The sequence below is a fragment of the Balaenoptera ricei genome, chromosome 5, assembly GCF_028023285.1.
Source record: "Balaenoptera ricei isolate mBalRic1 chromosome 5, mBalRic1.hap2, whole genome shotgun sequence".
NCBI classification, from domain to species: domain Eukaryota; kingdom Metazoa; phylum Chordata; class Mammalia; order Artiodactyla; family Balaenopteridae; genus Balaenoptera; species Balaenoptera ricei.
Window position 1 is genome coordinate 142,266,924 of NC_082643.1, and position 26,290 is coordinate 142,293,213.

Sequence of the window (26,290 nt, forward strand, 5' to 3'; positions counted from 1 at the left end):
TCACCGCCGCTCGCCCTGCGGGCGCCGCCATGTTGAGGGTCCTCGCCGCGGGCGCGTAGGTGTCCTCATAAGATGCCGGCTCGGCAGCGCCCGGCTTTTTCCCCCTCAAGATGGCGTCCATGCGGGAGAGCGACACGGGCCTGTGGCTGCACAACAAGCTGGGGGCCACGGACGAGCTGTGGGCGCCGCCCAGCATCGCGTCCCTGCTCACGCCCGCGGTTATCGACAACATCCGCCTCTGTTTCCACGGCCTCTCGTCGGCCGTGAAGCTCAAGCTGCTGCTCGGGACGCTGCACCTCCCGCGCCGCACGGTGGACGAGGTGAGGCGGGCGGCGGTGCGGACGCGGGGCCGGCCTCCCCCTCGGGGCCGCGCCTCCCCGGGACCCGAGACCCCGGCCCTCGCGGACCACCCCCCCGCTCCCCTCCCCTCCCCCCTCTCGGACCCTCGCAGTTCGCGGACCCGTTTCCCCTCCTCACCGCCCCCCCGCGGTGGACGCGAGCCCGAGCTGCCCGCCTGCACCTGTCAGAGCCGCGGGCGAGGTGCCCGGACGGGGGGAGGGGGGTCGGGATGTCGGGGGCCCGCCTCGGGCTCAGCGCCCACCTCGGTTTTGTTGCTTTCACCTGTCGGGGTACCCACCCGGTTCGGTCATCCTGCGCTCTGGGTTCTTGCCACACGCTCGTGTTCTTGCATCGTTCTCATCAGTGGGTCTGTCCGACTTGTTCTCTGCTTGTTTTCCTTAACGGTAAATTGTGTCGCTTTTTGCGCAAAATAAGTAGTTTTTCAAAATGTTGAAGCGCCATAGTTGCTTAAACGTTCCCCAACTACTGTCGCGGTGACTGCCCCGTTATTATAGTTGATAGTTGTTTTTTATATATAACGTGTACAAAAGAAACAGAATAAAGCTGTGTCCAGAGGCCTCCCCCACCTGTTCCGGATCACAACCCTTGCCCTCTCCCCTCGCTCACTTTGGGAGGTGATCATTTCTCTGCCATTCCTTGTGATTTATCAGTTGTATAGGCATTTTTCAGCAGTACAGTTTGGTTTTGCCTGGCTTGAACTTAATGTTACGGTATCATATCGTGTGTTTCGCGTGAGTGATGTGGGTGTGTCTGTCTTCTTCGGGTTGACACCTTGACACATTCATCCAACCTGCGGCCCCGCTGTGGTTTAATTTTCACTGCTGAATAGTGTTCCATTCTCTGAGTATGCATATGGTTGGGCATCTTTTCATGTGCTTATTCATTATTTGATGTTCTTTTTTGTTAATTGTTCAAGAAAAAATTTTCCCCCATGTAGTTTTTTCATTGCTTTGTAGGAGTTTTATTTATTATTATTTTTTAAATATTTATTTATTTATTTATTGCTGCACGGCGCGGCTTGCAGGATCTTAGTTCCCCGACCAGGGATTGAACCCTAGCAGTGGACGCGTGGAGTCCTAACCACTGGACCGCCAGGGAATTCCCGCTTTGTAGGAGTTTTTTAAAAAATAAAATTTGAATAGCAGTCTTTTTTCAGTTGTGTATGTTGCAGATTTCTTCCAGTTGTGTCTTGCTTTAGCTCTCTCCGTGGAGTCTTCAGAGTCACAGAAGCTCTTAGCTGCATCTAAGCAGGTGTACTCCTCTTAGGATATGCTTCCCTGCTAGGGGGCCGGGGGAGGGAACTCCCTGTTGTCTTGTCAGAGATGTCCAGTTCTGCCTTTCGCCTGTACAGCGTCTTTCTCCTGTGCAGAGCCCTCCAAGAACCTGGCCTGGGGTGGGTGGAAGTGTGTCTCCCCCATAACCTGTTTATTAACCATACTTGTCCCGAGTTCATGGCCAAAACTTTAAATAAGAAAAAGCCATTTTTGGCCGAAGCCATGTTGGGATCGAAGCCTGGCCACGATGCTTGCCCTTGAACAGGTCTCAGTAATTAAGGATCTTAAGGGAAGTGAGAGAATGCAGGAACGAAGGAAAAGCAGTCAAGAAATGGTAGTTCGGTGATCGCTTCGGCAGCACATATACTAAAATTGGAACGATACAGAGAAGATTAGCATGGCCCCTGCGCAAGGATGACACGCAAATTCGTGAAGCGTTCCATATAAAAAAAAGAAAAGAAATGGTAGTTCGGCGATAAAGCAGAGTCCTAGTTCTTCCTCCAGGGATGTACGGAACAATCTGATACACATCTTGAGTTCCGCAAGAACTAAGACCCCCACCCAGGCGGAGGATGGGATGATGATATTGGCCCATGTGACTTCAGTCGACTAAAGCTTGGACTCTGTCAACCACCAAAGCCCCCTCATGAATATGCATGTACCCTTAGCTTAAAACTTCCCCACTTTTGGCGTTGGGGAGACACAGCTTTGGGAAAGATCCTGCTGTTTCCCTCCCTTACTGGTTGCAAGGAATACATCCTTCCTTCTTTTTGGCTTGGTTGTGTCTTTTGGCTCAACACTCATCAAGAGGTGAACCCAGTTTTTGGGTAACAATTGTAGTAGATGTGAACATGAATGAATATTTTGAATTTTATCAAATGTTTATAATGTCTATTGACATATAGTTTGTCACATTTACAGAATAGCATTGTGTTTTTTGTTTTTGTTTTTTTGGCTGCCTTGGGTCTTCATTGATGGGCAGGCTCTCTCTAGTTTCGGCGAGCAGGGGCTACTCTTTGTTGCGGTGCACGGGCTTCTCATTGCGGTGGCTTCTCTTGTTGCAGAGCACACGGGCTCTAGGCACGCGGCTTCAGTAGTTGTGGCTCGCAGGCTCTAGAGCACAGGCACAGTAGTTGTGGCGCACGGGCTTAGTTGCTCTGCGGCACATGGGATCTTCCCGGACCAGGGATGGAGCCCGTGTACCCTGCATTGGCAGGCAGATTCTTAACCACTGTGCCACCAGGGAGGTCCCAGAATAGCATTAGCTGCTGTTAACCAACCTGGCATTCCTAACTTGGTCATTTTATATGGAGGATTATGTTGTCCTGATATTTTGTGTAGGAATTTTGTATCTGTGTTCATGGGTGAGATTAACCTCTAATTTTACTTTCCCAGACTGTCTTTGTCAGATATTGGTGTTGAAGTTATGCTACCCTTATAAAAGGAGTGGTAATGTATCTTCTATTTTCCTCTTCTTTGGAAAGTTTGTTTAACAATGGAATTATTCCTTTCTAAATGTTTGGTAGAACTTAGTAATAAAGCCATCTAGGGGACCTGGATTTTCTTTGTGGGAAGATATTTGAGTATTGATGCTTGGTTTTATGTTCTTCGTAAGTAAAATTTTCTGGATATTATATATTTTCTAGTGATTTGGCAGTTTCTATTAAAACTTCAAATGTATTAGCATAAAGTAGATAATAACATTCTCTTATCTTTTTTTAAAAAATGTTTATTTATTTATTTATTTTGGCTGTGCTGGGTCTTAGTTGCGGCATGCGGACTCTTAGTTGCGGCATGCATGTGGGATCTAGTTCCTTGACCAGGGATTGAACCCAGGCCCCCCGCATTGGGAGTGCAGAGTCTTACCCACTGGACCACCAGGGAGGTCCCACAGGTTATTTTATTTATTTATTTGGTTGCACTGGGAGTTAAGTTGCAGCATTCGGGCTCCTTAGTTGTGGCATGCGAACTCTTAGTTACGGCATGCATGTGGGATCTAGTTCCCTGACCAGGGATCGAACCCAGGGTTCGAAACCTGACCAGGGATCGAAACCAGGCCCCCTGCATTGGGAGCGCAGAGTCTCATCCACTGCGCCACTGGTGAAGTCCTGGTTATTTTCTAATCACTGCATCCTACGAGTTTTGATAGTGTTTTCATTACCAAGTCACAATATTTTGTAATTTCTATGATGATTTCCTAACTGACCCCTTTGTAATTTAGAAATGTTTCTTAATTTCCATACATTGGAGGGAGGGAGGTTTTAGTTATGTTTTTACTAGTGATTTCTAGCTGGATTGAGTGCTTGTCAGTGAATATAGTCTATATTATTTTAGTCATTTGAAATTTAAGATTTGCTTAATGGCGAAATATATGGTCAGTTTTTGTAAACATTGCAAGTGAGTTTCAGAAGCATTTTATGATCTAGTTTTGTGATCCATTGCCCAGTATATGTTCATTCGGTCAAATTTGTTTAATCGTGTTATACAGGTCTACTGTATTCTTACTGATTTTAAAAAATGTATCAGTTAATGAGAGGGGTATGTTTATCTCTATTATGATTATGGATTTGTCTAGTCCTTATAGTTTTATCAACTTTTGCTTTCTACATTTTGAGGTTATGTTATTAGGTGCGTACAAGTTTAGAATTGTTATTGTTGCCTTGTGAACTGAACCATGGATCTTTATATAGTGGTCTCTATAGCTGGTAATGTTTTGTCTATTTTTGTCTAGCATTGATATAGGTATACCAGCTTTCTTTCACTGATTTTTTTAAATATATAGTTTGTTCTTGGATTTTGTCTGTATTACAAGAAATTATAATGAAGAACTTGCTTAGCTAGGTTGAAAATGAACTAGGCCATTCTGGATAATTTAGTTTTCTGAAAGGCATTTTTATTTATATATTCGGTGTTAAAAAACGAAACAAAACAAAACAAGAAAACTTTCCAAAACATCCCAATTCACTTAGCTATTTTAATTATCTTTCTTTAGTTATTTAAGGATCTGATACCTTAGGGGATAACATTCTGAAGATTAAGCTTTTTTACATAGGACCATAGATACCGGGGGACTAGATGGCCAGCCTGTGTGTGTTCTGCACTGTATTAGCCAGGGTTCTCCACAGAAACAGAACAAATAGGGTGCGTGTGCACCTTATGTATACCTGTATATAACATATGGGGGGGGGGGGGCGGGGAGAGATACTGGTTTTTATTGAAAGGAATTGGCTCACAAAAGCCTCCTGAAAAGTCCCAGGAGCTGCAGCCAGAAAGTTTGAGACCCAGGAGAGCTAAAGTGTAGTTCCAGTCTAAAAAGCCAGCAGGTCGGAGACCCAAGAAGAGCCAGTATTTCATCCAAGTCCCAAGATTGGAAAAGACCAAAGTCTCAGCTCAACAGTCAGGCAGAAGGAGTTCCATCTTACTCAGCCTTTTTGTTCTGTTCAGGTCTTCAGTTGATTTAATGAGGGACATCCACATTAGGGAGGGCAGTTTGTGCATTTCAGATGTTAATCTCATCCGGAAACATCCTCACAGACACACCAAAAATAACTTTTGACCGCTTGGCCGGGACATGTAAAAGTAAACATTGTATGCAGCGTCTGCTACAACTTGTGTTTCTTAATGAAATCTGGAAACTAGTTCACTTGTTTTGTGATGTATCTATTTCTCTTAAAAGCTAAGTCAGCAACAGTTCTTAACTAATAGGAGGGAAGAGGAAAAGAGATTTTAATGGTCCAGTATTTTAGTTTATTCAGTGAGGGGTACAGAAGTGATTTAGGGCCCTTGCTCTCAAAGAATTTAGAATTTGGTCCAGGAAGTAAGAATGATGTCAGGAGGCAATGTACATGAGGGGTTTTGCTAACTACAGAGTGTCGTAAAATGTAAATACTGACTTCATAATGTTTTAGCTATATTTGAAAGGGCTTTGAGGAAACTGTAAATGCTGCTACTGATAAAACCAGTGACCCCTCTTGTCCAAGTCCTTAACATTGCCACCAAAGGAAGTTTTAGGGAGAGTTTTAGGACTGCGTGAGATAACTCTTTAATATGTAAAATTATCCAACTCATGAGCCTGCTGTGGGAAGCCTAGGGATTCCAGTGATCAGTGACTGCGATAGCTACGATAGCTACGTATTTATCACCCGGGGGAACAGATCAGGCTGGCTGCCAAGTGAATAAGAAACAGTGTTTCCCCAAGGACATGTCACAGTTGTGAGTTGTCACAGCATGCCCTTTAATCACTATGCCTGCCTTATTCACTGAGAAACTCTGTTGTCTAAAAGTCACAGACTTGGACTTACCTGGTGGCGCAATGGTTAAGAATCTGCCTGCCGGGGCTTCCCTGGTGGCGCAGTGGTTGAGAGTCTGCCTGCCAATGCAGGGGACGCGGGCTCGAGCCCTGGTCTGGGAAGATCCCACATGACACGGAGCAAGTGGGCCCGTGAGCCACAACTGCTGAGCCTGTGCGTCTGGAGCCTGTGCTCCGCAACAAGAGAGGCCGCGATGGTGAGAGACCCGCGCATCGCGATGAAGAGTGGCCCCCGCTCGCCGCAACTAGAGAAAGCCCTTGCACAGAAACGAAGACCCAACACAACTAAAATAAATAAATAAATAAATAATTTAAAAAAAAAAAAAAAAAAAAAAGAATCTGCCTGCCAATGCAGGGGACACGGGTTCGAGCCCTGGTCAGGGAAGATCCCACATGCCGCGGAGCAATTGGGCCCGTGTGCCACAACTGCTGAGCCTGTGCTCTAGAGCCCGTGAGCCACAACTACTGAGCCCACGTGCCACAACTACTGAAGTCCATGCGCCTAGAGCCTGTGCTCCGCAACAAGAGAAGCCACCCCTCACCACAACTAGAGAAAGCCCGCGCACAGCAACAAAGACCCAACGCAGCCAAAAATAAATAAATAAAATAGATAAATTTTTTAAAAAATGAAAATCACAGACTCTCGGAAACTGCTGTTTAAAGTCATATCAGTAAGAATGAAACATCCCACTTTTGCTTGGAGGATCTAAGACACTTTGACACAAAGAAGCAGCCTCAGTTTCCAGCCCAGGTGCAGAGGCTCGGATAAGGGGTGTGTGAGCACGACACCCACGTCTCTCGCTATTGTTGTTTCTAAGGAAACTGGACCCAGGTCCACCTGACAGTTCTGACACTGACCTTTTACTCACAGACTCACCACTTCATTGGAATTTTACCTAAACTCCACCGTCCCCCAGAGTCAAGTACCTCAATCATTTCCTTTCTGTGGTCAGGTGCCCATAGTGCCTCTGGCGTGAGACTCCGTGGTCCCAGCGAGTCAGTAACTTGACGGCAGGCCATAGGATTGCCCCTGAGGGCCTTGGGCCCATTGGCCCAGGACAGTGGCTTCACTCTGTAGTTCTGCAGTTTCCTAGGATGTGTTTTGGTGAAGAAATTTTAAAAAATTCATCCTACAAAGTTTGTTGGGCTTCTTGAAATTGTGATTATCTTTCATCTGTTAATTCTTAACAATTTCCTCTATAGACCTTGCGTTGGTCCCAGTTTCTGTTCCCTTTCTCTCTGAATCTCCGGTCAGGTGTGTGGGAGACTTTCTTCTGTTTTCTGTGCAGCCTCTTTGGTATTTTCAAACCATTTTTTTTTCTGCCTGTTATGATCTGGGTAGCATCGGACTTATTCCGTCTCTTTCTTATTCTGTTGTTAAACTTATTTACTGGTATCCCTTCAGAGTCTCTTCTGTTTAACTTCTCTGTTTTATTCCCACGTCCTACTCCACTTTCCCCATAGGTAGCAACATTCCCTGTTCTGTTCTATTATGTGTTTTTTTGTGAGTGTTCTTTAAAAATGTGTATTGTTTTTAGGGACTTTTTTTCATTTGAAGTATCATTGACATAAACATATTGAAAGTGTACAGTGTGACATGTGCACACCTGTAAAACCGTTGCAGTGAAGGTATCATTCTCCTCCTGCCCCTCTCACTCTGCTAAGTAATCACTGATCTACTTTCTGTCTCCATAGCTTAGTTGGCATCTCCTGGAATGTTATATTAATAGTGCTTTTTTTGTCTGGCTTTCACTCAGCATCCTTATCTTGAAGTTCACGCTTGTGTTATGTATATTAGTAGCTCGTAACTTTTCCTGCTGAGTAGTGGCCCTCTGAATGGACATGTTTACATGTATGGACAGGTTCTTGTGTGGCCTGTCGCCGTTTCTCTAGAGGAAACACCTGGAAGAGGATGGCCAGGTCCCGTGATAGGAAACTGCCAAACTGCTTTCCAGGGTGCTTGTATCATTTCAGTATCCCGAGAGGAGTGTGAAGGTCATGGTGGGTTTTTTTTAATGCAAACATTCTAGTAGGTTTCAGTTTACGTTTCCATGGTGACTAATGGCGTTGAGCCTCTCTGATAAAGTGTTTGTTCAAATTGGGGTGGGGGGGCTTCCCTGGTGGTGCAGTGGTTGAGAATCTGCCTGCTAATGCAGGGGACACGGGTTCGAGCCCTGGTCTGGGAAGATCCCACATGCCGCGGAGCAACTGGGCCCGTGAGCTACAGCTGCTGAGCCTGCGCGTCTGGAGCCTGTGCTCCGCAACAAGAGAGGCCGCGGTGGTGAGAGGCCCGCGTACCGCGATGAAGAGTGGCCCCCAATTGCCGCAACTAGAGAAAGCCCTCGCACAGAAACGAAGACTCAACACAGCCAAAAATAAAAAATAAATTAATTAAAATAAAATTTAAAAATTGCAAATAAATTGGGGTGGGGGGGTGCATGTATTTTTAATTGATATAAATTCTATTGTCTTACATATCTCAGTTTTTGTAAACAAAATGTGTTTTTAATATTCACTTGTGTTGCTGTTCGTCTAACCCTAGGGCTGACACACTGAGGCCTGTGACTTGTTTTCTGTACAGTCTGTAAACTAAGAATGTTCTGAGCATTATTAAAGGGTTAGTGAAAAAAGATGAGACAGAGCTGCGTAGCCCCCAGGGCCTGAAATAGTCAGTCTCTGGCCCTTTACAGAAAAGTGTGCCAGCTCCTGACCTGCACAGCTGCGCCCCGACTGTCGCCCCCCCATGCACGCCACCCTCCAGCACTGATAGCGGGCTGCCCCCAGCTCAGCCACAGCAGTCGTGCTGCGACGCGAAGCTCCTTACCCGTGGATTGCGGTGAACGCTTACTTGGAATCTATGCCCCGGGGTGGGATTGTTGGGTCATAGAATGTATTTGTGTAAGTGGTGGCGTTGAGGTGCCCACACTCCCACGTGCAGTGCCTCTGGGCACCTGTACCATCTCCCCCACCCCCCAGCACTTGGCCTTGTCCACTTTTCTGCTTTTGCAAATCAGGTGGTTGGAAAGTGCTGCCGTGTGTTCATTTGGGTTTTTTTCCAGTTCATTTGGGGTATCTGTGGCTGGGTTTGTTGCCGTCTCAGATTTCCTCTTTGTACGTGGCCCATTAATAACACCTGCCTGTGTTTTATTGGGGTTGCTGTCCTCTTGTTGATTTGCGGGGGCTCTTTGTATATTTTAATGTTAAACGCTGCTGGTTTTGAATGTTACAGATTGCATCTGCCTGCTAAATTTTCCATTTGCTCATCGCCTTTCATTTTAATGCACAGTAATACGTTTTTTGGCTCATGGTTTGTGTTTTGAAGTTTTGTGTAAGAAGTCATTAAATGTGCTTCTTTTGTTTCTCTTCACTTTGTAGTTCTCCTGTTCAGAGATCCATCTCTAATGCCTCAGTACTACACCTCATTTGTGTGGTTGGATGGGGAGAAGGTGTTATTTTTCTCTGTTCTGAGCCCAGGGTTCCCAGCCATGCGTTGAAATGCAAGCCAACTCTCATTTTCTTGTGGATTTGTGGTGCCACGTGTGTCTGTGTGTGTGATGTTCCAGCAGCCCACGCCAGTCTGCCCTCTTGGCAAGAACTGGAAGCCCCTCACTTACTCTGCATCTGTCTTCCCCCAGAGACCCATAAAAGCTTATTACCGTGAGAGCACTGAAGGCAGGATTCTCACTGATGATTTTATTTAATCTAAAGGCTCAGGCTGCCATAACAAAAATACCATAAACTTGGTGATTTACATAATAGACATTTATTTTCTTACAATTCTGGATGATGGAAAGAAAGCCCACGATGAACTGTTCGTCTGAGCTGGCTGATTCAGTTTCTTGTGAGGGCCCTCTTCCTGGCTTGCAGATGGCAGCCTTCTGGCTGTGTGCTCAGCTGTGGCAGGAGAGAGCGAGCCCTGCCCTGGGGGCTCTGTTATAAGGACACTAATCCCATTCATCAAGGCCCAGCCCTCACACCTAGTCACCTCCCAAGGATTAGGGTTTCAGCATATGAACTTGAGGGGGGACACAAACATTCAGCTCATAACAGTGGTCGTTTTTTGTCTTTAACCCCCCCTTTCTCTTCAAATGTTTTTGTAAAGTATTGTCCAGTTGCCTCATAGTAGTTGTGTTAGTTTGCAGTAAAGTACCACAGAGTAGATGTCTTAGAACAACAAAAGTGTGTTGTCTCACAGCTCTGAGTGGCCAGAAGTCAAATCCATGCCTCTCTCCGAGCTTCTGGTGGCCTCAGGTGTCCTCTGGCTGGTAGGGCCATTGCTCTAGCCCTGTGACAGGCTTCTCCACAGGCGCCGTCATGCCGTCTTCCTCTGTGTGTGTGCATCTCTGTCCGGACAGCCCCTTTTTATAAGGATGCTAGTTGTGTTGGATTACGACCCATTTGAACGACCTCATTTTAACTCGATGACCTCCATAAAGGCCCTGTCTCCAAATAAGGTCAGATTCTGAGGTCCTGGGGTTAGGACTCCAACAAATCTTCTTGAAGGGGCACAGTTCAACCTATAGCGGTAGGTTTTTGTGAACACAAGTGAGTTCTCAGTTTCTTTAGTGCTCACCTGTGAGCTTTTTTGAGACCAGGTCCTGTGTCTTGTGTGTCTCTGTATCCCTAATACCCCACTTTGCCTGGCCCTTAGTGGAGGGGGCCCCCGTGTCTGTAGGATGGATGAGTCATAGAGATTCACACTAATTGCAAATCCGTCTTGGTGATGCTTCCATACCAGTGCCCACGCTGTAGCTGCATTCTTTTTCCTGCCTCACAGGACCTACTTTACCTACTTGGTCTCCCGTCCCGTTGGTGGACGTGCAGCTGTTTCCTGTCTTTTGCTGCAGTGAATTCTCTCAGGTGTGCAAGGTAACTAGAGGATAAATTCTTCTTCTTTTTTTTTTTTGTAGTTTTTATTTATTTTTATTGAAATATATTAATAATTGACTTAACAGTGTTGTGTTTCAGGTGTACAGCAAAGTGATTCAGTTACACATACACACATACATACATATTCTTTTTCAGATTCTTTTCCCTTATAGGTTATTACAAAATATTGAGTATAGTTTCCTGTGCTATACAGTAGGTCCTTGTTGGTTATCTCTTTTATATATAGTAGTGTGTATATTTTAATCCCAAACTCCTAATTTATTTCTCCCTCCCCTGCTTTGGTAACCATAAGTTTGTTTTCTATGTCTGTGGGTCTATTTCTGTTTTGTGTGTAAGTTCATTTGTATCATTTTTCTTAGATTTCACAAATAAATAATATCATATAATATTTGTCTTTATTTGACTTCACTTAGTATGATAATCTCTGGGTCCATCCATGGCATTATTTCATTGTTTTTATGTTTGAGTAGTATTCCATTGTATATATGTACCACATCTTCTTTATACATTCCTCTGTTGATGGACATTTAGGTTGCTTCCGTGTCCTGGCTATTGTAAGTAGCGCTGCGGTGAACGTTGGGGTGTGTGTACCTTTTAGAATTAGAGTTTTCTCCTTATATATGCCCAGCAGTGGGATTGCTGGATCATATGGTAGCTCTATTTTTAGTTTTTTGTGGAACCTCCATACTGTTGTCCATAGTGGCCGCACCAGTTTACATTCCCACCAACAGTGCAGGAGGGTTCCCTTTTCTCCACACCCTCTCCAGCATTTATTACTTGTAGACTTTTTGATGATGGCCATTCTGACCAGTGTGAGGTAATACCTCATTGTACTTTTGATTTGCATTTCTCTAATAATTACCGATGTTGAGCATCTTTTCATGTGCCTTTGGGCCATTTGTATGTCTTCTTTGAAGAAATGTCTATTTAGATCTTCTGCCTATTTTTTGATTGGGTTTTTTTTTTATATTGAGTTTTATGAGCTGTTTTTATATTTTGGAGATTAATCCCTTGTTGGTTGCATCATTTACAAATATTTTCTCCATTTTGTAGGTTGTCTTTTTGTTCATGGTTCCTTTATTTTTGTTTTTGTTTCCATTACTCTAGGAGATGGATCCAAAAATATATTGCTGTGATATATGTCAAAAAGTGTTCTGCCTATGTTTTCCTCTAAGAGTTTTATAGTATCGGGTCTTACATTTAGGTCTCTAATCCAGAGGATAAATTCTTGGAAGTGCTAATTGCTCAGGCAAAAAGCACATACGTCATAAATTGTGATGAGTATCACTAAAATAAAGTTAGTAGAGTGAATTCCCTGGTGGTCCAGTGGTTAGGACTCCATGCTTTCACTGCCGAGGGCGTGGGTTCGATCCTTGGTCGGGGAACTAAGATCCTGCAAGCTGCGCGGTGCGGCCAAAAATTTAAAAGAATAAATAAAATAAACTTAATAGAAGTTATGCCCATTTAAGTTCTTGTCAGTGTGTGGTCGCCTGCTCCCTGGGAGGTGTTCTCGCTCCTGCCAGACACTGTTGCGAGTGCTGAATCCCCAGGATGACTGCGGGCCGCTGCTGTTAACGCACTCCCAGGCTGTCGTGGGAGTGGTGACAGATTCGGGGTTTGGCCTGAGATGGCTGGACTCAGGAGCGTGTGCCACAAAGCCCTTCGCCATCATGCCCGTCCTCCCAGGCGGGCCAGCAGGGGCCACCCTGCTCCGCCCTGCCCATCCCTGAAGTGGGAATTGTATCTCCTCCTACGTTTATTTTGCATTTCTCTTATGTTGAATGAGGCTGAGCATCCTTTGCATTTTTTTAAGTTTTAAATCATTTTTCTAATGGTAAACTTTTAAAAAATTGACATGTAAGATCAATCTCATATGTGTGTTTGTTCTTTATATATATAGACATCTATAAAATATACACACTCATGTATATGTGTGCATATTTTTTTAATTGCCTGTGATAAGAGTTGCAAAGTATTTTTTTCACCCAGTTTGCCATTTCTCTTGATTTAATATATGGGATTTGGAGCTTGTTGGTGGTTTTCCATGGGAAAAATACTTAAGTAGTAAAATTCAAATTCATGTCTTTTATGGCTCCTTGGTTTAGAATCATAACTACAGAGGACTTCTTCCTTAGCAGTTATACAAAAGAAAGACTTCTATGGTTTCTTCTTGTGCTTTTACAGTCTCATTTCTCAAATTGAAATCTGATCCATTTGAAGTTTATCTGGGAATAAAGTGAGAGGTAAGGAGCGTATTTAATCGTGTGGCATTTGTAATTTTAATATCTGGTAAAATTGATCTTTCTCTTGTTATCTTAAAAAAATTTTTTTTCTTATTTTTGTTTATTGCTTTTCTCATAGGAAGTTTAGAATCAGATTGTCCAGTTCTGTGAAGAAAATATTTCTGCAACTTGAGTGGGGTCACCCTAGACTTACAGATTACCGAGGGAGAGTGTCTGTCTTTGTGGTATTGAAAGCAGCATACACCTTGTCATCCATTCAAGCATTTTGGGGGGCTCCTTGTCATTGTAATGCATTCTTAGAGATTTAATGACAACTTAAGTCTGTTTTGAGGTATGGTCTTTTTATTGATTTTGTTACCTCTTGTTGTCTTGCTGTGTCTTGAACTCATTTCTCTGCTTTATGTCCTCATTTTAGAGAGTTTAAAAAATTCATGGTGCTGTACCTGGTCTGAAACGTCATGTGCTCAGTAGAAGCATGTCTAGCGGATATTGGTGTTTTCTGTCCTGTCCTCTTTCCGTTTGACGCTTGGTTCCTTGTCTGCTGGTTCCTCCACTATTGTGACTCCTCTGGACTGAAGCACATGCTTCCTGGCCCAGCTTTTACAGGAGCTCCGCGTCAGGGAGGGCCAGAGCCGTGTTGCAGGTGACAAGGACCATCCCTTGGACACAGGCCTGTCCTTGCCGGCCCACTGCCAGGCTGCCCCCTCCAGAGACAGCTCAGCTGTGCTTCCTGGGCACCCGGACTTCTGACATCTGGGAACACGGTGCCCAACCAGGGCCAGGGACACTCCCGCCTCCAGGCAGGAGCCCAGGTGTGACGCCAACTTTGGAGACGTCTGCAGGCTTCGGCTAAGTTTGCCTTATGGCCCCCTGTTTTTTTCCTCATACAGTTTTTCAAACTGAGATATTCACACAGGACTCATTCTTTTAAAGTGCACAAGTCAGTGGTTGTGGTACATCACGGTGCTGTGCGGTCATCGCCAGCATCTGATACCAGGACGTGTGCGTCGCACCGAGAAGGAAACCCCGGCTCCCTGACAGTCACTCCCTGTCCCCACTGCAGCCCCAGGACCACCGTCCGCCTCCCGGGCCTGCGGGTGGCCTGTCCTGGACGGTTCACGGGCACAGAGCCACACGGCATGTGCTCTCTCAGGTCTGGCTTCTTTCACAGAGCTTCATGTTTTCACGGTTCACCACTTTGTCACGTCGTGTGTCTTTTTATTGCCAAATAATGTTTCGTTGTATAGGTAAACCACATTTTGGTCATCCATTCATCAGATGATGGCCTTAGAGTTGCTTCCACTTTTGGGTTGTTACAGATACAGCCAGCCATTCACGTATGAGTTTTTGGGTGGACAGATGTTTTCAGTTGTTTTGGGTCTGTACCTGGGAGTGGAGTTGTTAGCTCACGTGGTAATCTGTGTTTGTCTTTTTTTTTTTTAATTTTGGCCGCGTGGCCTTGTGGGATCTCAGTTCCCCGACCAGGGATTGAACCCGTGCCTCAGCTGTGCAAGCACAGAGTCCTAACCACTAGACCACCAGGGAGCTGCCTGTTTGTCTTTTTGGGGATGCGCCAGATGGTTTCTCTAACGGCCGCACCATTTTACAGCCTGCGCCCTGCCCCGGGCAGCGTCAGAGGGCTCCAGGTCCCCTGCCCCTTGGCCGTCTCTTCAGTTCTGGGCTCGGGCGTGGGAGGTGGCACCTCCTGCTGGGCCACCTCAGTTCCATTTGCAGGCTCTCCTCCCCATCACCTGGGAGTCCCCTCACACACAGTGTGTGTGTGTCTCTCGTTCCTCACGCTTTGAGGTGACTGCCGAGGGCGCAGCCTGCCATCTGTGTGGAGCTGCTTAATTTGAGACTTAGGTATGAGGGGGTCTTCTTTGTTATGTTTCTTACGTAACTTTAGTTTGCCAGGGACACGTTTTCACTCTTTAACTCATAGTAAGTGACAGATAAAATTGTTTTTCATTTCGTGCCTTTTGTTTTTAATGTAGGAGAGAGTTGATAGCTCAGCTAAATACAAGGGGGAAGGTGGTAGACGGGCTCATTCTTCTCAAACATCAAAAAAGCCCCCAGCACAAGTGTTAAAAAATAAATAACTGTTTACCATTTTTGCCACACGTCAAAAGAACTTATTTCCATGTATTTCAAGAGACAGCCTTTTAGAGTTGGGTCAGCTGGCACCCGGCCCTGTGCTTGGCCAAGGGGAGGCGCCCAGCCTCAGGCGGGAATGCCAGAGCCTTGACGCTTTGACCTCAGCTGCGCGTGCGCCTGGGGGGATGCGGGGCTCAGCCAGGCATTCTCTCTGGACCACCGCCGGGGCTGGGGCGTCCGGGGCAGGTGAGGGGATCCTGATTCCTGAGGGTGGTGGGAAGCTGGGGATGAGGGTTAAGCCGGAGCGTGAGGGGATGGATGGGTTGGCGCAGGCGAGGTGGCGCTGCCAGGTGAGGGGGGACAGGTGGACCAGGAGCTCGGGTGGGAGAGGGCAGGTGTAAGGGGGACCGTGTTCAGGCTTGGGCCCGCGTCTGGGCCTTAAGCAGCGGTGACCGCGGGCTGCTGTGGCCACTCGCACCTACGGGAGGAAGCGGCACCTCGAGCGCAGCAGACACGCCGGCCACGGCCTGTCCCCGGGGGCCAGGTCCCCCTGGTCCTCGGGGGGACCGGCCTCCTGTGGGCTCTTCTCTGTCACGTGAGCCCGTCACGTGGCCGTGGGGCGTGCGGGGACTCGCCCCTGTTCTCCTGGCGGCCTTCCGTACCCAGTCCCTTCCCAGCCGCCGCAGGTGCCGAGCCGCGGCTACCCCAGATGCCCCAGTGGCAGGTTCCCCAGCAGGGGGCGGGAACGGCCCCCCGTCCTGGGCGGCCCTTCTGTTTGCCGCCGGGCCGGTGCACCGGGAGGCGGTGCGGAGATGCGCGGGCCGCCGGCCGAGGTGTGGGCACTGGGGGGGGGGGGGCCAGGGGAGGGCTCTCCTGAGGGCGGGGCCCCGCCCCGTGCACCCAGAAGCTCTGGCAGGGTTCAAAGGGGGCTCCTTTCTGTGTCTGAACAAGCAGAGGTGCGCACACGCTCCTGCTCGGCTCCAGTCCTGCGGGCCTGAGCCAGGGGTGGCAGCGGGTGTCGGCGACAAGGACTGCCATCTCTCCTCTCCCGGCAGATGAAGGGTGCCCTCACAGAGATCATCCAGCTCGCCACCCTGGACTCGGACCCCTGGGTTCTCATGGTGGCCGACATTCTGAAGTCCTTTCCTGATACCGGATCTCTTAACCTTGATCTTGAAGAGCAGAATCCCAACGTTCAAGATATTTTAGGAGAACTTAGAGAAAAGGGTAGGTTGAGTGTGTTTGGTTTACGCTGGGAGGAGGGAGATGGGTCTTCCTTGAAACCCTCTTTTGTAACATGAGTTTGACTTTGAGAGTGTCGCACGCCGTACTGTGTCGTGCTGGCTGTATCCGTACGCCCCTGCCCCACGCGCTGCCAGCTGGCTTTTGACCAGTCTTTGAAAAGAGCAGCCCAGAGGCTCCCTCCTCACTGTACGTGCTTTATCTCAAGTGCGTTATTTACTCGCTTTCACATTCACGCATCCCTCTCCCCACTCAGCTCCATGAGGGCATGGGCTCTGCCCATTCAGAGCCTAGAACATTCCCTGGCACAGAGTAGATGCTCGTAACTGTGTGTTGAAAATATCAGCAGTTTACTTGTCTAGAACACGAACCGAAAACCACGTAGAAAATACTTACAAATGGAGTCAAAGAACATACAAAGATGGCAAGGTCTGTTCCTCCCTGAGTTCCTCTCCTAGTTTGGAGAATTGGAACTGCAGCCCTTTAAAGATGGAACCTGTGCCCCTGCGGTCCTGCAGGGCCGGTGGCCTGGCCGTCCCCGGGGGCAGCTGCGAGATGACCGCTCTTACTGTGTAGGCTTTCGCTTGACTTGTAGCTGCCCACAAGCTACATGGATGCTTCCAGAGCATTGGAACGCAAACTCGAGATGTTTCTGTCCTGGTGATTAGCTTGATGAGGGTCCAGACAGGTCCACGCCCTCCTGGGTGTCCTCTCTCTGGTGGGAAGGGCCTGCTCTGTCTTCCGCCCAGGGCCTTCTGCCGAGCTCTAACTGCCCGGTAAACCCACAGACCTGGGGAATGCGCCTGCGTGCTTCTTGTGAGGGCCGGGATTCAGAGGGTCCGGGAGAAACCACCCCTGGGGGCCGTGGGGACTAGGGGGGAACCCCGGGACGGCCACAGGCTCCCCCGTCCTACGGCTTGCTCCGGGGATGCACAGAGCACCTTCCAGACGTAGCTGTGCTGAGGGACGTGTGTGGCGGGGCCCAGGTGCTTCTGCCTGTCAAAAGCTCCGCAGGGGTTCCGCCGGGCCCTCCAGTCCTGTCCTTGACCTTGGGCCCAGGTTGGTGGCCTTGATTGCTGGCCTGTGGCAGGCAGGCAGTGGGTACTTGTTTTCTGTTTTGAGATCAAAGCAGAAGCTCCACTGCTATAAACAGGAAACTGTGCGTTTTCATGTTAGCGGTGAAAATTGGGCCTGGGTAAGGGAAATGCACCTCCTAACATGTTGGTTCTCGAACGAGCAGTGAACGAGTGTGAGGCGTCGGCCATGCTCCCGCTGGAGTGCCAGTACTTGAATAAAAACGCCCTGACGACCCTCGCTGGGCCCCTCACTCCCCCAGTGAAACATTTTCAGTTGAAAAGGAAACCGAAGAGTGCCACACTGAGGGCAGAGCTCCTGCAGAAATGTGAGTGCCCGCCGTCCGCATGCGGGTCTGGGGGTGGGTGCGCCTGGGCCAGGGGGCGCACTGGGACTTGTCGGGACCCTCCTCAACGGGGGCTGCCTTGCCCGGCCTGGAAGGTCCAGCAGATTTGGGAGAACTGACTGCCGAGCAAATCATGCTTTTGTCCTGTGTCTGTAGTTTTTATTTTTAGACGTCTTTTAGGTTTTATGGTACCTAACTGTCTTTTAAAGACAGAGTTCTACGTAGTTTTTTTCTTTTTTTATTAGAAATTTATTGATTGCTACGCTAAACTGTGTGTTCTAAAAATCTACTTTAGAAACTTCCGAATTTTCAGGTTAAAGTATTTGTAATCTTTGTTCCCAAAATGAAATCTGTACCAACTGAGTCACACAGGTGATGAGACAGGCAGCCTGGAAGAGATTGGAGAGGCTGGGTCCTAACTCCTATAGCCCTGCCTCATTCTTGCAGATGATCTCAATTTGACTTTAAAGATGTTTGGTCATCTTATTAATGTTTTCTTAAGTAGTGGCTTCTAAAATGTACATGGACGATACCTGCTCGGAAAAAGGCCAGGAGATTGATTCCTTTGACTGATAGCAAAACTTTTATTTTAAGTGGTTATGGTATTGGTATTAATAATCTATATAAATGCCCTGTTTTCAAAGAATCCAAATAAAACACAGCAGCCATCGTGACTCTCGGTTCCAGACGGACATCGTTCTGGGGCCGGCACTGTGCTGTAGCTTCACGGAGCTGGCAGTGCACGGCCCGGGCCCCCTGCCCCCTGGGCAGCTCCCAGGCCCCTCCGTGCAGTCAGCAGTGGCACCTGCCCCCCGCCCCCCACGGCAGAACCTGGTGCTGGGTGGGCGTGGGGCTCTGTCCCTCCCCGAGCTTGTTTCCTGCCTCGCGTTGATGCTTCTGTGAAGGCAAGGGTGAGGTTGTGCCAGATGACCACCCACCAGTGAGGACGCTTCATTGGGGCCCCTCCCACCCCCCCACCCCGGGAGGTGCAGCCGCCAGGGCCCTAGTTACTGCAAGTGTAGTTCTCTACACCAGGCGTCCCCAACCCCAGGGCCACGGACCGGTACCGCAGGCCGTTAGGAACCGGGCCGCACAGCAGGAGGTGAGCGGCGGGCAAACGAGCGAGCGAAGCTTCATCTGCAGCTCCCCGCCGCTCCTCATCGCTCCCCGCCGCTTGCGTTACCTCCTGAACCATCCCGCCAACCCCAGTCCGAGGAAAAATTGTCTTCCACGAAACCGGTCCCTGGTGCCAAAAAGGTTGGGGACGGCTGCCCTACACAGAAAGCGGAGTTGCAGCGTTTGAAAGCAGACGAGCGAGTGTTTGTGCTCAAATCCTTACGTCTCGACCGTCTTTGTAAATCCCATGGGTGGAGGCGCTGTCATCGGGAGGGCGCTGACGCAGGCCACCTTGTCTTACAGCCACCGAGACCGCCCAGCAGCTGAAGAGGAGCGCGGGGGTGCCCTTCCACGCCAAGGGGCGGGGGCTGCTCCGGAAGATGGACACCACGAGTAAGGCCGGGCCGCTGCGGGGTCGGAGGGGAGGGCTCGCCCTTCCTCGGGAGCACAGTCGTTGAACTTTGACCCGACTGGGCCACGGGCCCTGCGGTGCTGCCGGCTCTGTTGTGTGGAATGAGGGGGGCTCTTCTGCTTACGGAGGGTCCGGAAGGCTCCGCCTGAGATGAGGAAAGACCGGGATTGGAGGGAGACGCTCAGTCTCGGTTCTCGCTCGTCCTTATGGCCGTGGAGGGCATGGGCCACCGCCTCCGCCCCAGGTCCTGCCGCCTGCCGGCCCCGTGCCGGCCCCAGGTTCTCCGTGGGGCGAGGGCTCTACAAGCTCGAGGCTGACCGGGCCACCGTCGTGTCGTCGGGTCTGCTCCCTCATCCCTCCCTCGGGGCCGGAGCTCACTTCTTGCTCCCTGCCCACCCCACGCTGCCCAGGCCCAGGGCCGACCGGACAGGGCAGGTGGGTCGGTGAGAGCAGCGGCCGGGCTGCCACTGGAGCCTGAGGGGGCTCATGGGGGTCCTCCCTGCGGGGCCCACGGCACTCGTGTGGGAGCTGCCGTCTTGGTGTCGGCCGACTCGGCACTGTGGAGGGGGGGGGGGAGTCCCCCAGCCCCGTCACCTCAGGGCCGGCTGTTGCCCTGCGTGGCCCTGGAAGTGCATCAGGTTGACGTGGGGCCTTCACTGTAATGTCCCTGCCTGCCCCCCGTGTGCCAGTCCCCCTTGACAAAGCTCCCCTCACCTTCCTTTCCACACCCCGGCCGGGCACCCCGACCCAGCGTGCCCACAGTGCAGTTCAGGGGTGCTTCCTGCTTCCCTGCCCTGTCCCGTTGGCCGTGCCAAGGGGCCACCTGTGCACTGGGCCTGGTACGCCGTACGTGATCTTGGTGTGAGTAAGCCCTGGTGTCTGCACGCTGCGCACTGGGACGGGTCCCAGTGGCAGGAATGGAGAAGCACTGGATGCCTGGGGAAGGGGCCAGGCCCCCTTCAGAAGGAGCCATTCCGCGTGTGTCAGGTGCCTTCCCTTTGAGAGATGAGGGACCAGGCCCAGGGGAAGAGGGAGGGTGATTCTGGCTGCAGCATGTGGGCCTCTAGCCTGTAACACATCTGTTCACCCCGAGGTGCAAGAAAGAAGTGGAAGCTGAGAGTCCCGTCTGTGGCGATAAAGGACTCGGTGTGTTAGGGTCGATGGATGCAGGTGTGGTGTCTTTGTTGGTTTGGCGTCTTGGGCAGAGACGTCAGAGTTTGGCTGTGGTGTCGCTGGTTGCCACGGCGTGCTTTTCTGGGCAGGCCGACCCGATGCCCCGGTGCTTGGGCACAGGGAGAGGGCAGGCCCCTGGCCTGGGGGCATCCCCGGCACCTGCCCTCGCGGAGGCGCAGCACATCTGTGGGAGCACTTGGCAGGCCGGCAGGGGCGTCTCTGGCGGAGACGGGCGAGCGGAATACGCGTCGGGGGCGGAGTAGCCGCTCCGCGAGGCCCCCTGACGGCCCGTCCTCTCCGCAGCCCCGCTCAAAGGCATCCCGAAGCAGGCGCCCTTCCGAAGCCCCACCGCCCCCAGCGTCTTCAGCCCCGCGGGGAACCGCACTGCCATCCCGCCGTCGAGGACGCCCCTGCGGAAGGAGAGGGGCGTGAAGGTGGGCGTGTCCCCTGGCAGCCCCGCCCGCGCGGGACCAGCCGCGCTGCTTCCGCGGGGCTGAGGGTGGGCTTGTGTCTGTGTCGGCAGCTCCTCGACATCTCCGAGCTGGACATGGTCGGGGCCGGCCGGGAGGCCAAGAGGAGGAGGAAGACCCTGGGTGCGTATTGGGGGCCGTCCGCCCGCGGAGGCCCTGGTCTCTCGTCTGCCGAGACCGAGACCGCCCCCGGCTGGAGAGGGGCGAGCCCGCGGGGCGGCCCTGTCCTCCGAGTCGCCGCCTCGGGCCGGGAGGGCCGCCGCCCGGGGCGCTGAGGCCCGTGCTCTGCCCGCAGACGCGGAGGCGGTGGAGAAGCCAGCCAAGGAAGAGACAGTCGTGGAGAACGCCACCCCCGACTACGCGGCCGGCCTGGTGTCCACGCAGGTAGGGCTGCAGGGCTGCAGGGCCGCGGGCGGCCGGAGCGCGTGCCCCCGTTCCCATCGTTAGCCGCGGAGGCGCGTCCTGTGGGAGCACACGCGTGGACGCACACGTATGTACGTGGACACGCGCAGGAGAGGGGGCGCCGGCGGGGCGCTGGCGTGCCCGTGGGCCCAGGTGTGGGCGGCGCCGCGCGCTGGGGGCTCCTCGGCGTCCCCTGTCCCGCAGGGGTGGTGGGGCGGCCTGGCGGGAGGGCGCGCTGCTCGGAAGGCCCCTCTCTGCCGGTGCTGCCGCCTGGAGGGGCTGGGCAGCTAGGCACCGTGTGCCGCCTTGTCCCCACCGGTCACTTCTGGGTGGTGGGAAACTTCTTATTTGCAGAGCTGTGTTTTCTCACTTTATTGAAAGGAGTGTCTTCCTTTTCTCATATGCTTTTGTGGTTTAAAAAAAAAAAAAGTTGTTGAATTTTTTCTTACCTCAAAGATGGCTGGTTCAGAAGGGTCCCTAACCAAACAGGGACAGCCCCGCCCCGCCCCACCCCGCGCCCTCCCAACAAGGCAGCTCCAGGATGGGGGCGGCGGCAGGGCCGGACGCTTGGGGTCCAGCACTGCCGAACACGGGGCCCCTGGCCTGGAGCAGTCTCCATCCCTGGGGACAGCAGCGCCCCCGGTCCTGCTCCGGGGGTGGGGGCCCTCCTGTGGGGCTGGAGGTTCGGGTCCGCGCTGAGGCCCACAGAGGAGCCGGCCCCATCCAGGACTGGGAGAGGCTCATGCTGAGCCCCCGGGCTGCTTTTGGGAGGAACCGTGGTCTCTGTCTTCCAGAAACTCGGGTCTCTGAACAACGAGCCTGCGCTGCCATCCACGAGCTACCTGCCGGCGACGCCCAGCGTGGTCCCTGCCTCATCCTACATCCCCAGCTCCGAGGCCCCGCCAGGTGAGCGGGCAGCGCGCCAGGGGCAGCACCCACCGGGCAGGGAGCAGCATCTTCCCAGGACTCGCCCACGTGGTGCTTCCTTGGGTGTCAGGACCTCTGCTGGTGCCGCCGGGGCCGGAAGACCCTCCTGCCCAGCACGAGCTGCGAGAAGTAAACCCAGGGGTTTCAGCTGCTTTGCCCTTCCCGGGGCCAGACAGGCAGCGCCCCTTGTGCGGTGCCAGGTGTGAGGCCCAGTTTGTGAGCGGGAGGGGGGCTGCTGAGGTTACAGCGCCTCAGGGTCCAGGGGTCTTCACGTAGCCCTACAATTTGAGAAAGAAGGTGCTGAAGGAAAGGTAGAGGGGGATCTGTGGGTTCTGCTCCGAGGCGTTTGCTCTCCGGGCTCAGCGTCGCCTGCCGGGGGGTGGGGGGGAGCTTGGCCTCGGGGAGGGGGTGGCCAGAGAGGGCCTGGGGGTCAGGCAGGCTTGCTGGGCTCCAGGAAGCAGCCCTCCGTCCCCTCGCCAGCGCCCAGGAGCCCACTAGCGCCTGGACGTCTTACCTGCTGGTCTCAGAAGGCCTGAGCCCTCTGGCTCCCGGCTGGGGCCCCGCGCCCAGAGGTGCCGCCCGGGGCTTACACCCCAGCTGCGGGCAGGAGGGCCCCCCCCCCACGCACGTCCCCCGCGGGCGGCCTGTGGGCTCCGGGGCGGGACGGGGCGGGGCCCGGGCACTTCTCTCGGAGGCGGGGTCCCTGGCCCTGCCGGCCGCCCCCCAGGCCTCGCTCTGCTTGCAGCCCCTCCTGCCCGGGAAGCCAGCCTGCAGGCCAGCCGGCCCCCCGAGGAGCCCAGCGCCCCCAGCCCCGCGCTGCCGGCACAGTTCAAGCAGAGGGCGCCCCTGTACAACAGCGGCCTCAGCCCTGCGGCGCCCACGCCCGCGGCGCCCACCTCGCCCCTGACGCCCACCACGCCCCCGGCCGTCGCCCCCGCCACCCAGACGCCTCCGGTGGCCATGGTGGCCCCCCAGGCCCAGGCCCAGCCCCCCGCCCAGCAGCAGCCCAAGAAGAACCTGTCGCTCACGGTAGGTGTGCGGGGCGGGGGTGTGTGTGTGTGTGGCCCCGCCCACAGCAGGGGTGCCGGCGGGGCCCAACACCCAGCCCTGCTCCTCCACCGCAGAGAGAGCAGATGTTTGCCGCGCAGGAGATGTTCAAGACGGCCAACAAGGTCACGCGGCCCGAGAAGGCCCTCATCCTGGGCTTCATGGCCGGCTCACGAGGTGGGTCCGCGGCCGGCCCTGGGGGGTGGGGGGGACCTGGGTCCTGCGGGGGTTGGGGGACGGCCCCGCGCCCCCAGGCCCCCCGCCCAGCGGCCCCTGCCCCCCTCAGAGAACCCGTGCCAGGAGCAGGGCGACGTGATCCAGATCAAGCTGAGCGAGCACACGGAGGACCTGCCCAAGTCGGACGGCCAGGGCAGCACCACCATGCTGGTGGACACGGTCTTCGAGATGAACTACGCCACGGGCCAGTGGACGCGCTTCAAGAAGTACAAGCCCATGGCCAACGTGTCCTAGGGCCACCGCCCCCGCCGGCCTGACTCGGGCTCCAGGGGACCACCGGCCCCCGACGCGCCACCGAGTCCCAGCCCACTTGAGCTTTAGATTCAGTTTCTCTGGGGTGTTTTGGACTTATTTTCTAAATTTTAATATGGGTCCCTTTTGTGTGATTTAAGACACTTTTTTGCATTCAACGTTACAGTTCTGAATGTTAAACTTAGCCCCGAAAGGTGTAACTTCCTAATCTTGGCAACAGCTCTGCCTGTTAGACTTCTGTCTTTTCTCATTTTTTCTTCAGTCCCACTGACCGCGAGAGAGGGCTTTTCTTGCTCGTGCAGCCCTCTCCCCGCCCACGCGGCTGAGGGACCAAAGGTGGCGCCTGGTGTGGCTGAAAACAGGGCGGGGACGGCCGCCAGTGCCCAGGGATGGGGGATGCCAGGACACGCTCACCACCCACAGGTTTTGTATTTGTCTTTTGTACCGTTGTGAGCATTTAAGACCAGTTCTTGGGTACCTGTTTTCATTGTAAAAACTACCTAATTAAAGTTTAGCTTTTCTCAAGAAAAAGCACCAGAGCTGTGTTTCCAGCCAGCTCGACCTCTCTGCTCTGGGGCCCCAGGCCCTCTCTGGGGTGGGTGACGTTGGGGTCAGCCCAGGGGTCACTCCTGGACGATGCGGGCGTGGGGAGCACATCAAAGGGGCCTGGGGCTCAACCACCTGCGGGGCTGAGAAGAGTCTGCAGCTTCCTCTCCCTACTCTGTCACGTTTAAGGGGGGTTTGGGAACCAAATTATAATTAACAGGAAGAAAAGCCTTTCCCCCAAATCAGAACGACACTCACTATCTACGATACTTGTTATACTTCCAAGGCCACGCTGGCCTCTCCCCAGATGTCGGGACTGTGCCAGATGCTTCAGAGTGACTGACAGACAACTCAGAGTGACTGGGAACGGGACTTCCCTGGTGCTTCCGCTGCAGGAGGCGTAGGTTCCATCCCTGGTCGGGGAACTTAAGATCCCGCATGAGGCGCAGCGTGACCAAAAAAAAAAAAAAAAGAAAAGGGACTGGGGAAATGGAAGAGAGCCCCAAACTTCAAAATGCAATCCCACATAAAGAAAAAAGCCTTTAAATTTTTTAATACAAAAATACTCATACACAATCTTCCAAACACAACTTCCGACCTTAAATCCTATTATTTCCCCGCAACCAGCAATTCTCAAATCTACATTTCAGTATCTTCCCCCAGAAGTGAATTTCAAGTTTTTTAAGTCTGTCAAAATTGGCGGTAGCACCTGGTACACCCCCCCCAAAGGCGGAGCCTGGCCTCGTTCCGTGCGACGCTGAGACACCAGTAGGCACGTTGAGGTTTCTGTTTAATTTCACATCTCAACAGGGTGCGGTGGACACGACGCCCGCGGACACAGCACTTTACTCATTCATCAAACGCTACACGTCTCACAGGATCAAGAGTTCGGCAACTGACAGTCGTCTGTGTTACCTTTCATAAAAACAGGCTTATCTTTTCTTATTCCTGGACATACGGCAGTTCTAGAAGATGGCGCCGCACACACTGCAGTTTATGTGTCAAGGGAAACACTGGGAAGGCGCCGGGGCGCAGACCTGAGGGTGAGGCAGGGGGTCCTGAGCATCCTCGGAGGACGGGACCCGGGCGGGGGCGCCAGGCGGCCTCCCCGTGGTGCTTGCAGCTTATCACCCGCTTTGGACATGGGCCTGCGACCCCCACGGAGAGAAGCGTCCCCGTGTCCAGAGGCCTGCGCTGGCGTCGACACAACACATGAGGGGTCCCGGTCAGCTCCTGACGCTGAGGAATCCTGAGGCGTGTGGGCGGTTTTCATTGTGTTTCTGCTTCACATTAACGACAAAGGACTGAAGCTGATGTTCGGGAAAGACCGACTCCCCCAAAGCAAGCTCCCCTCCGACGCGGAGCAAAGGCCTCGGCCCCGTCGGGAGGGCCCTTCCAGCCCCACTGCTCCTCCAATGCCTTGCGCTCAGGTCCATCAACTGGTTTTCTAGAGATTCTCAGAGTTAGTGTTATTTGCTCATTAGTTTAACAGTTTTCGGAAAGAGGGCAACCATATCTAAAATAAGTTTTCCAGTATTTCCTTCAGAAAGGTTATAAAAGAATTTGGAAGTAATAGCAAAGTGACTCAAAAATCACACAGCATTTTTACTACCGTCAAATACAAAAATAAGTTAACCTGCCCCCCAAAGTGCACTGCAAAACCAATTCTGATGTTGACTTAGGCACAAGTCCCTTACTGGCAGGAAAGGGCAAGTGACAGCAGCCCCCACCCAGGCCCCTGGCTCTGAAGGGCGGGGCTGCAACCGCGGCCGCTATGCTGGCACCAGGCCTCGGCGCCCCTCGTGCCCAGCCCCAGAGCGCGCAGGCGCCAGGTTCAGGGCCTGAGGAGCATAAATCTACGTCAATCCAGTATTTT

At 52.3% G+C, this 26,290-nt stretch overlaps 1 protein-coding gene and 1 non-coding gene across 2 annotated transcripts; both read left to right on the forward strand.

The window, feature by feature from the left end:
• The first annotated feature begins 25 nt into the window (after positions 1-25).
• Positions 26-24,399, forward strand: NELFA (negative elongation factor complex member A). The gene is made up of 11 exons (XM_059923743.1): positions 26-320; positions 16,226-16,397; positions 17,653-17,814; positions 19,252-19,341; positions 20,837-20,967; positions 21,057-21,126; positions 21,299-21,387; positions 22,200-22,311; positions 23,078-23,361; positions 23,457-23,556; positions 23,666-24,399. The coding sequence occupies exons 1-11, from the start codon at positions 111-113 to the stop codon at positions 23,848-23,850; spliced, it is 1,605 nt and encodes a 534-aa protein (XP_059779726.1). The 5' UTR covers positions 26-110; the 3' UTR covers positions 23,851-24,399.
• LOC132366824 (U6 spliceosomal RNA) lies at positions 1,977-2,083 on the forward strand. Its single transcript, XR_009503547.1, has one exon. It is a non-coding gene; the product is annotated as a U6 spliceosomal RNA (small nuclear RNA).
• Positions 24,400-26,290: the final 1,891 nt, after the last annotated feature.

Bases quoted from the DNA above. Each gene is read 5' to 3' on its own strand.
- NELFA (XM_059923743.1), top strand. From the start codon at position 111: ATGGCGTCCATGCGGGAGAGCGACACGGGCCTGTGGCTGCACAACAAG. The intron at 321-16,225 runs GTGAGGCGGGCG...CTCTCCCGGCAG, and splicing joins CGCGCCGCACGGTGGACGAG to ATGAAGGGTGCCCTCACAGA. The intron at 21,388-22,199 runs GTAGGGCTGCAG...TCTGTCTTCCAG, and splicing joins CCGGCCTGGTGTCCACGCAG to AAACTCGGGTCTCTGAACAA.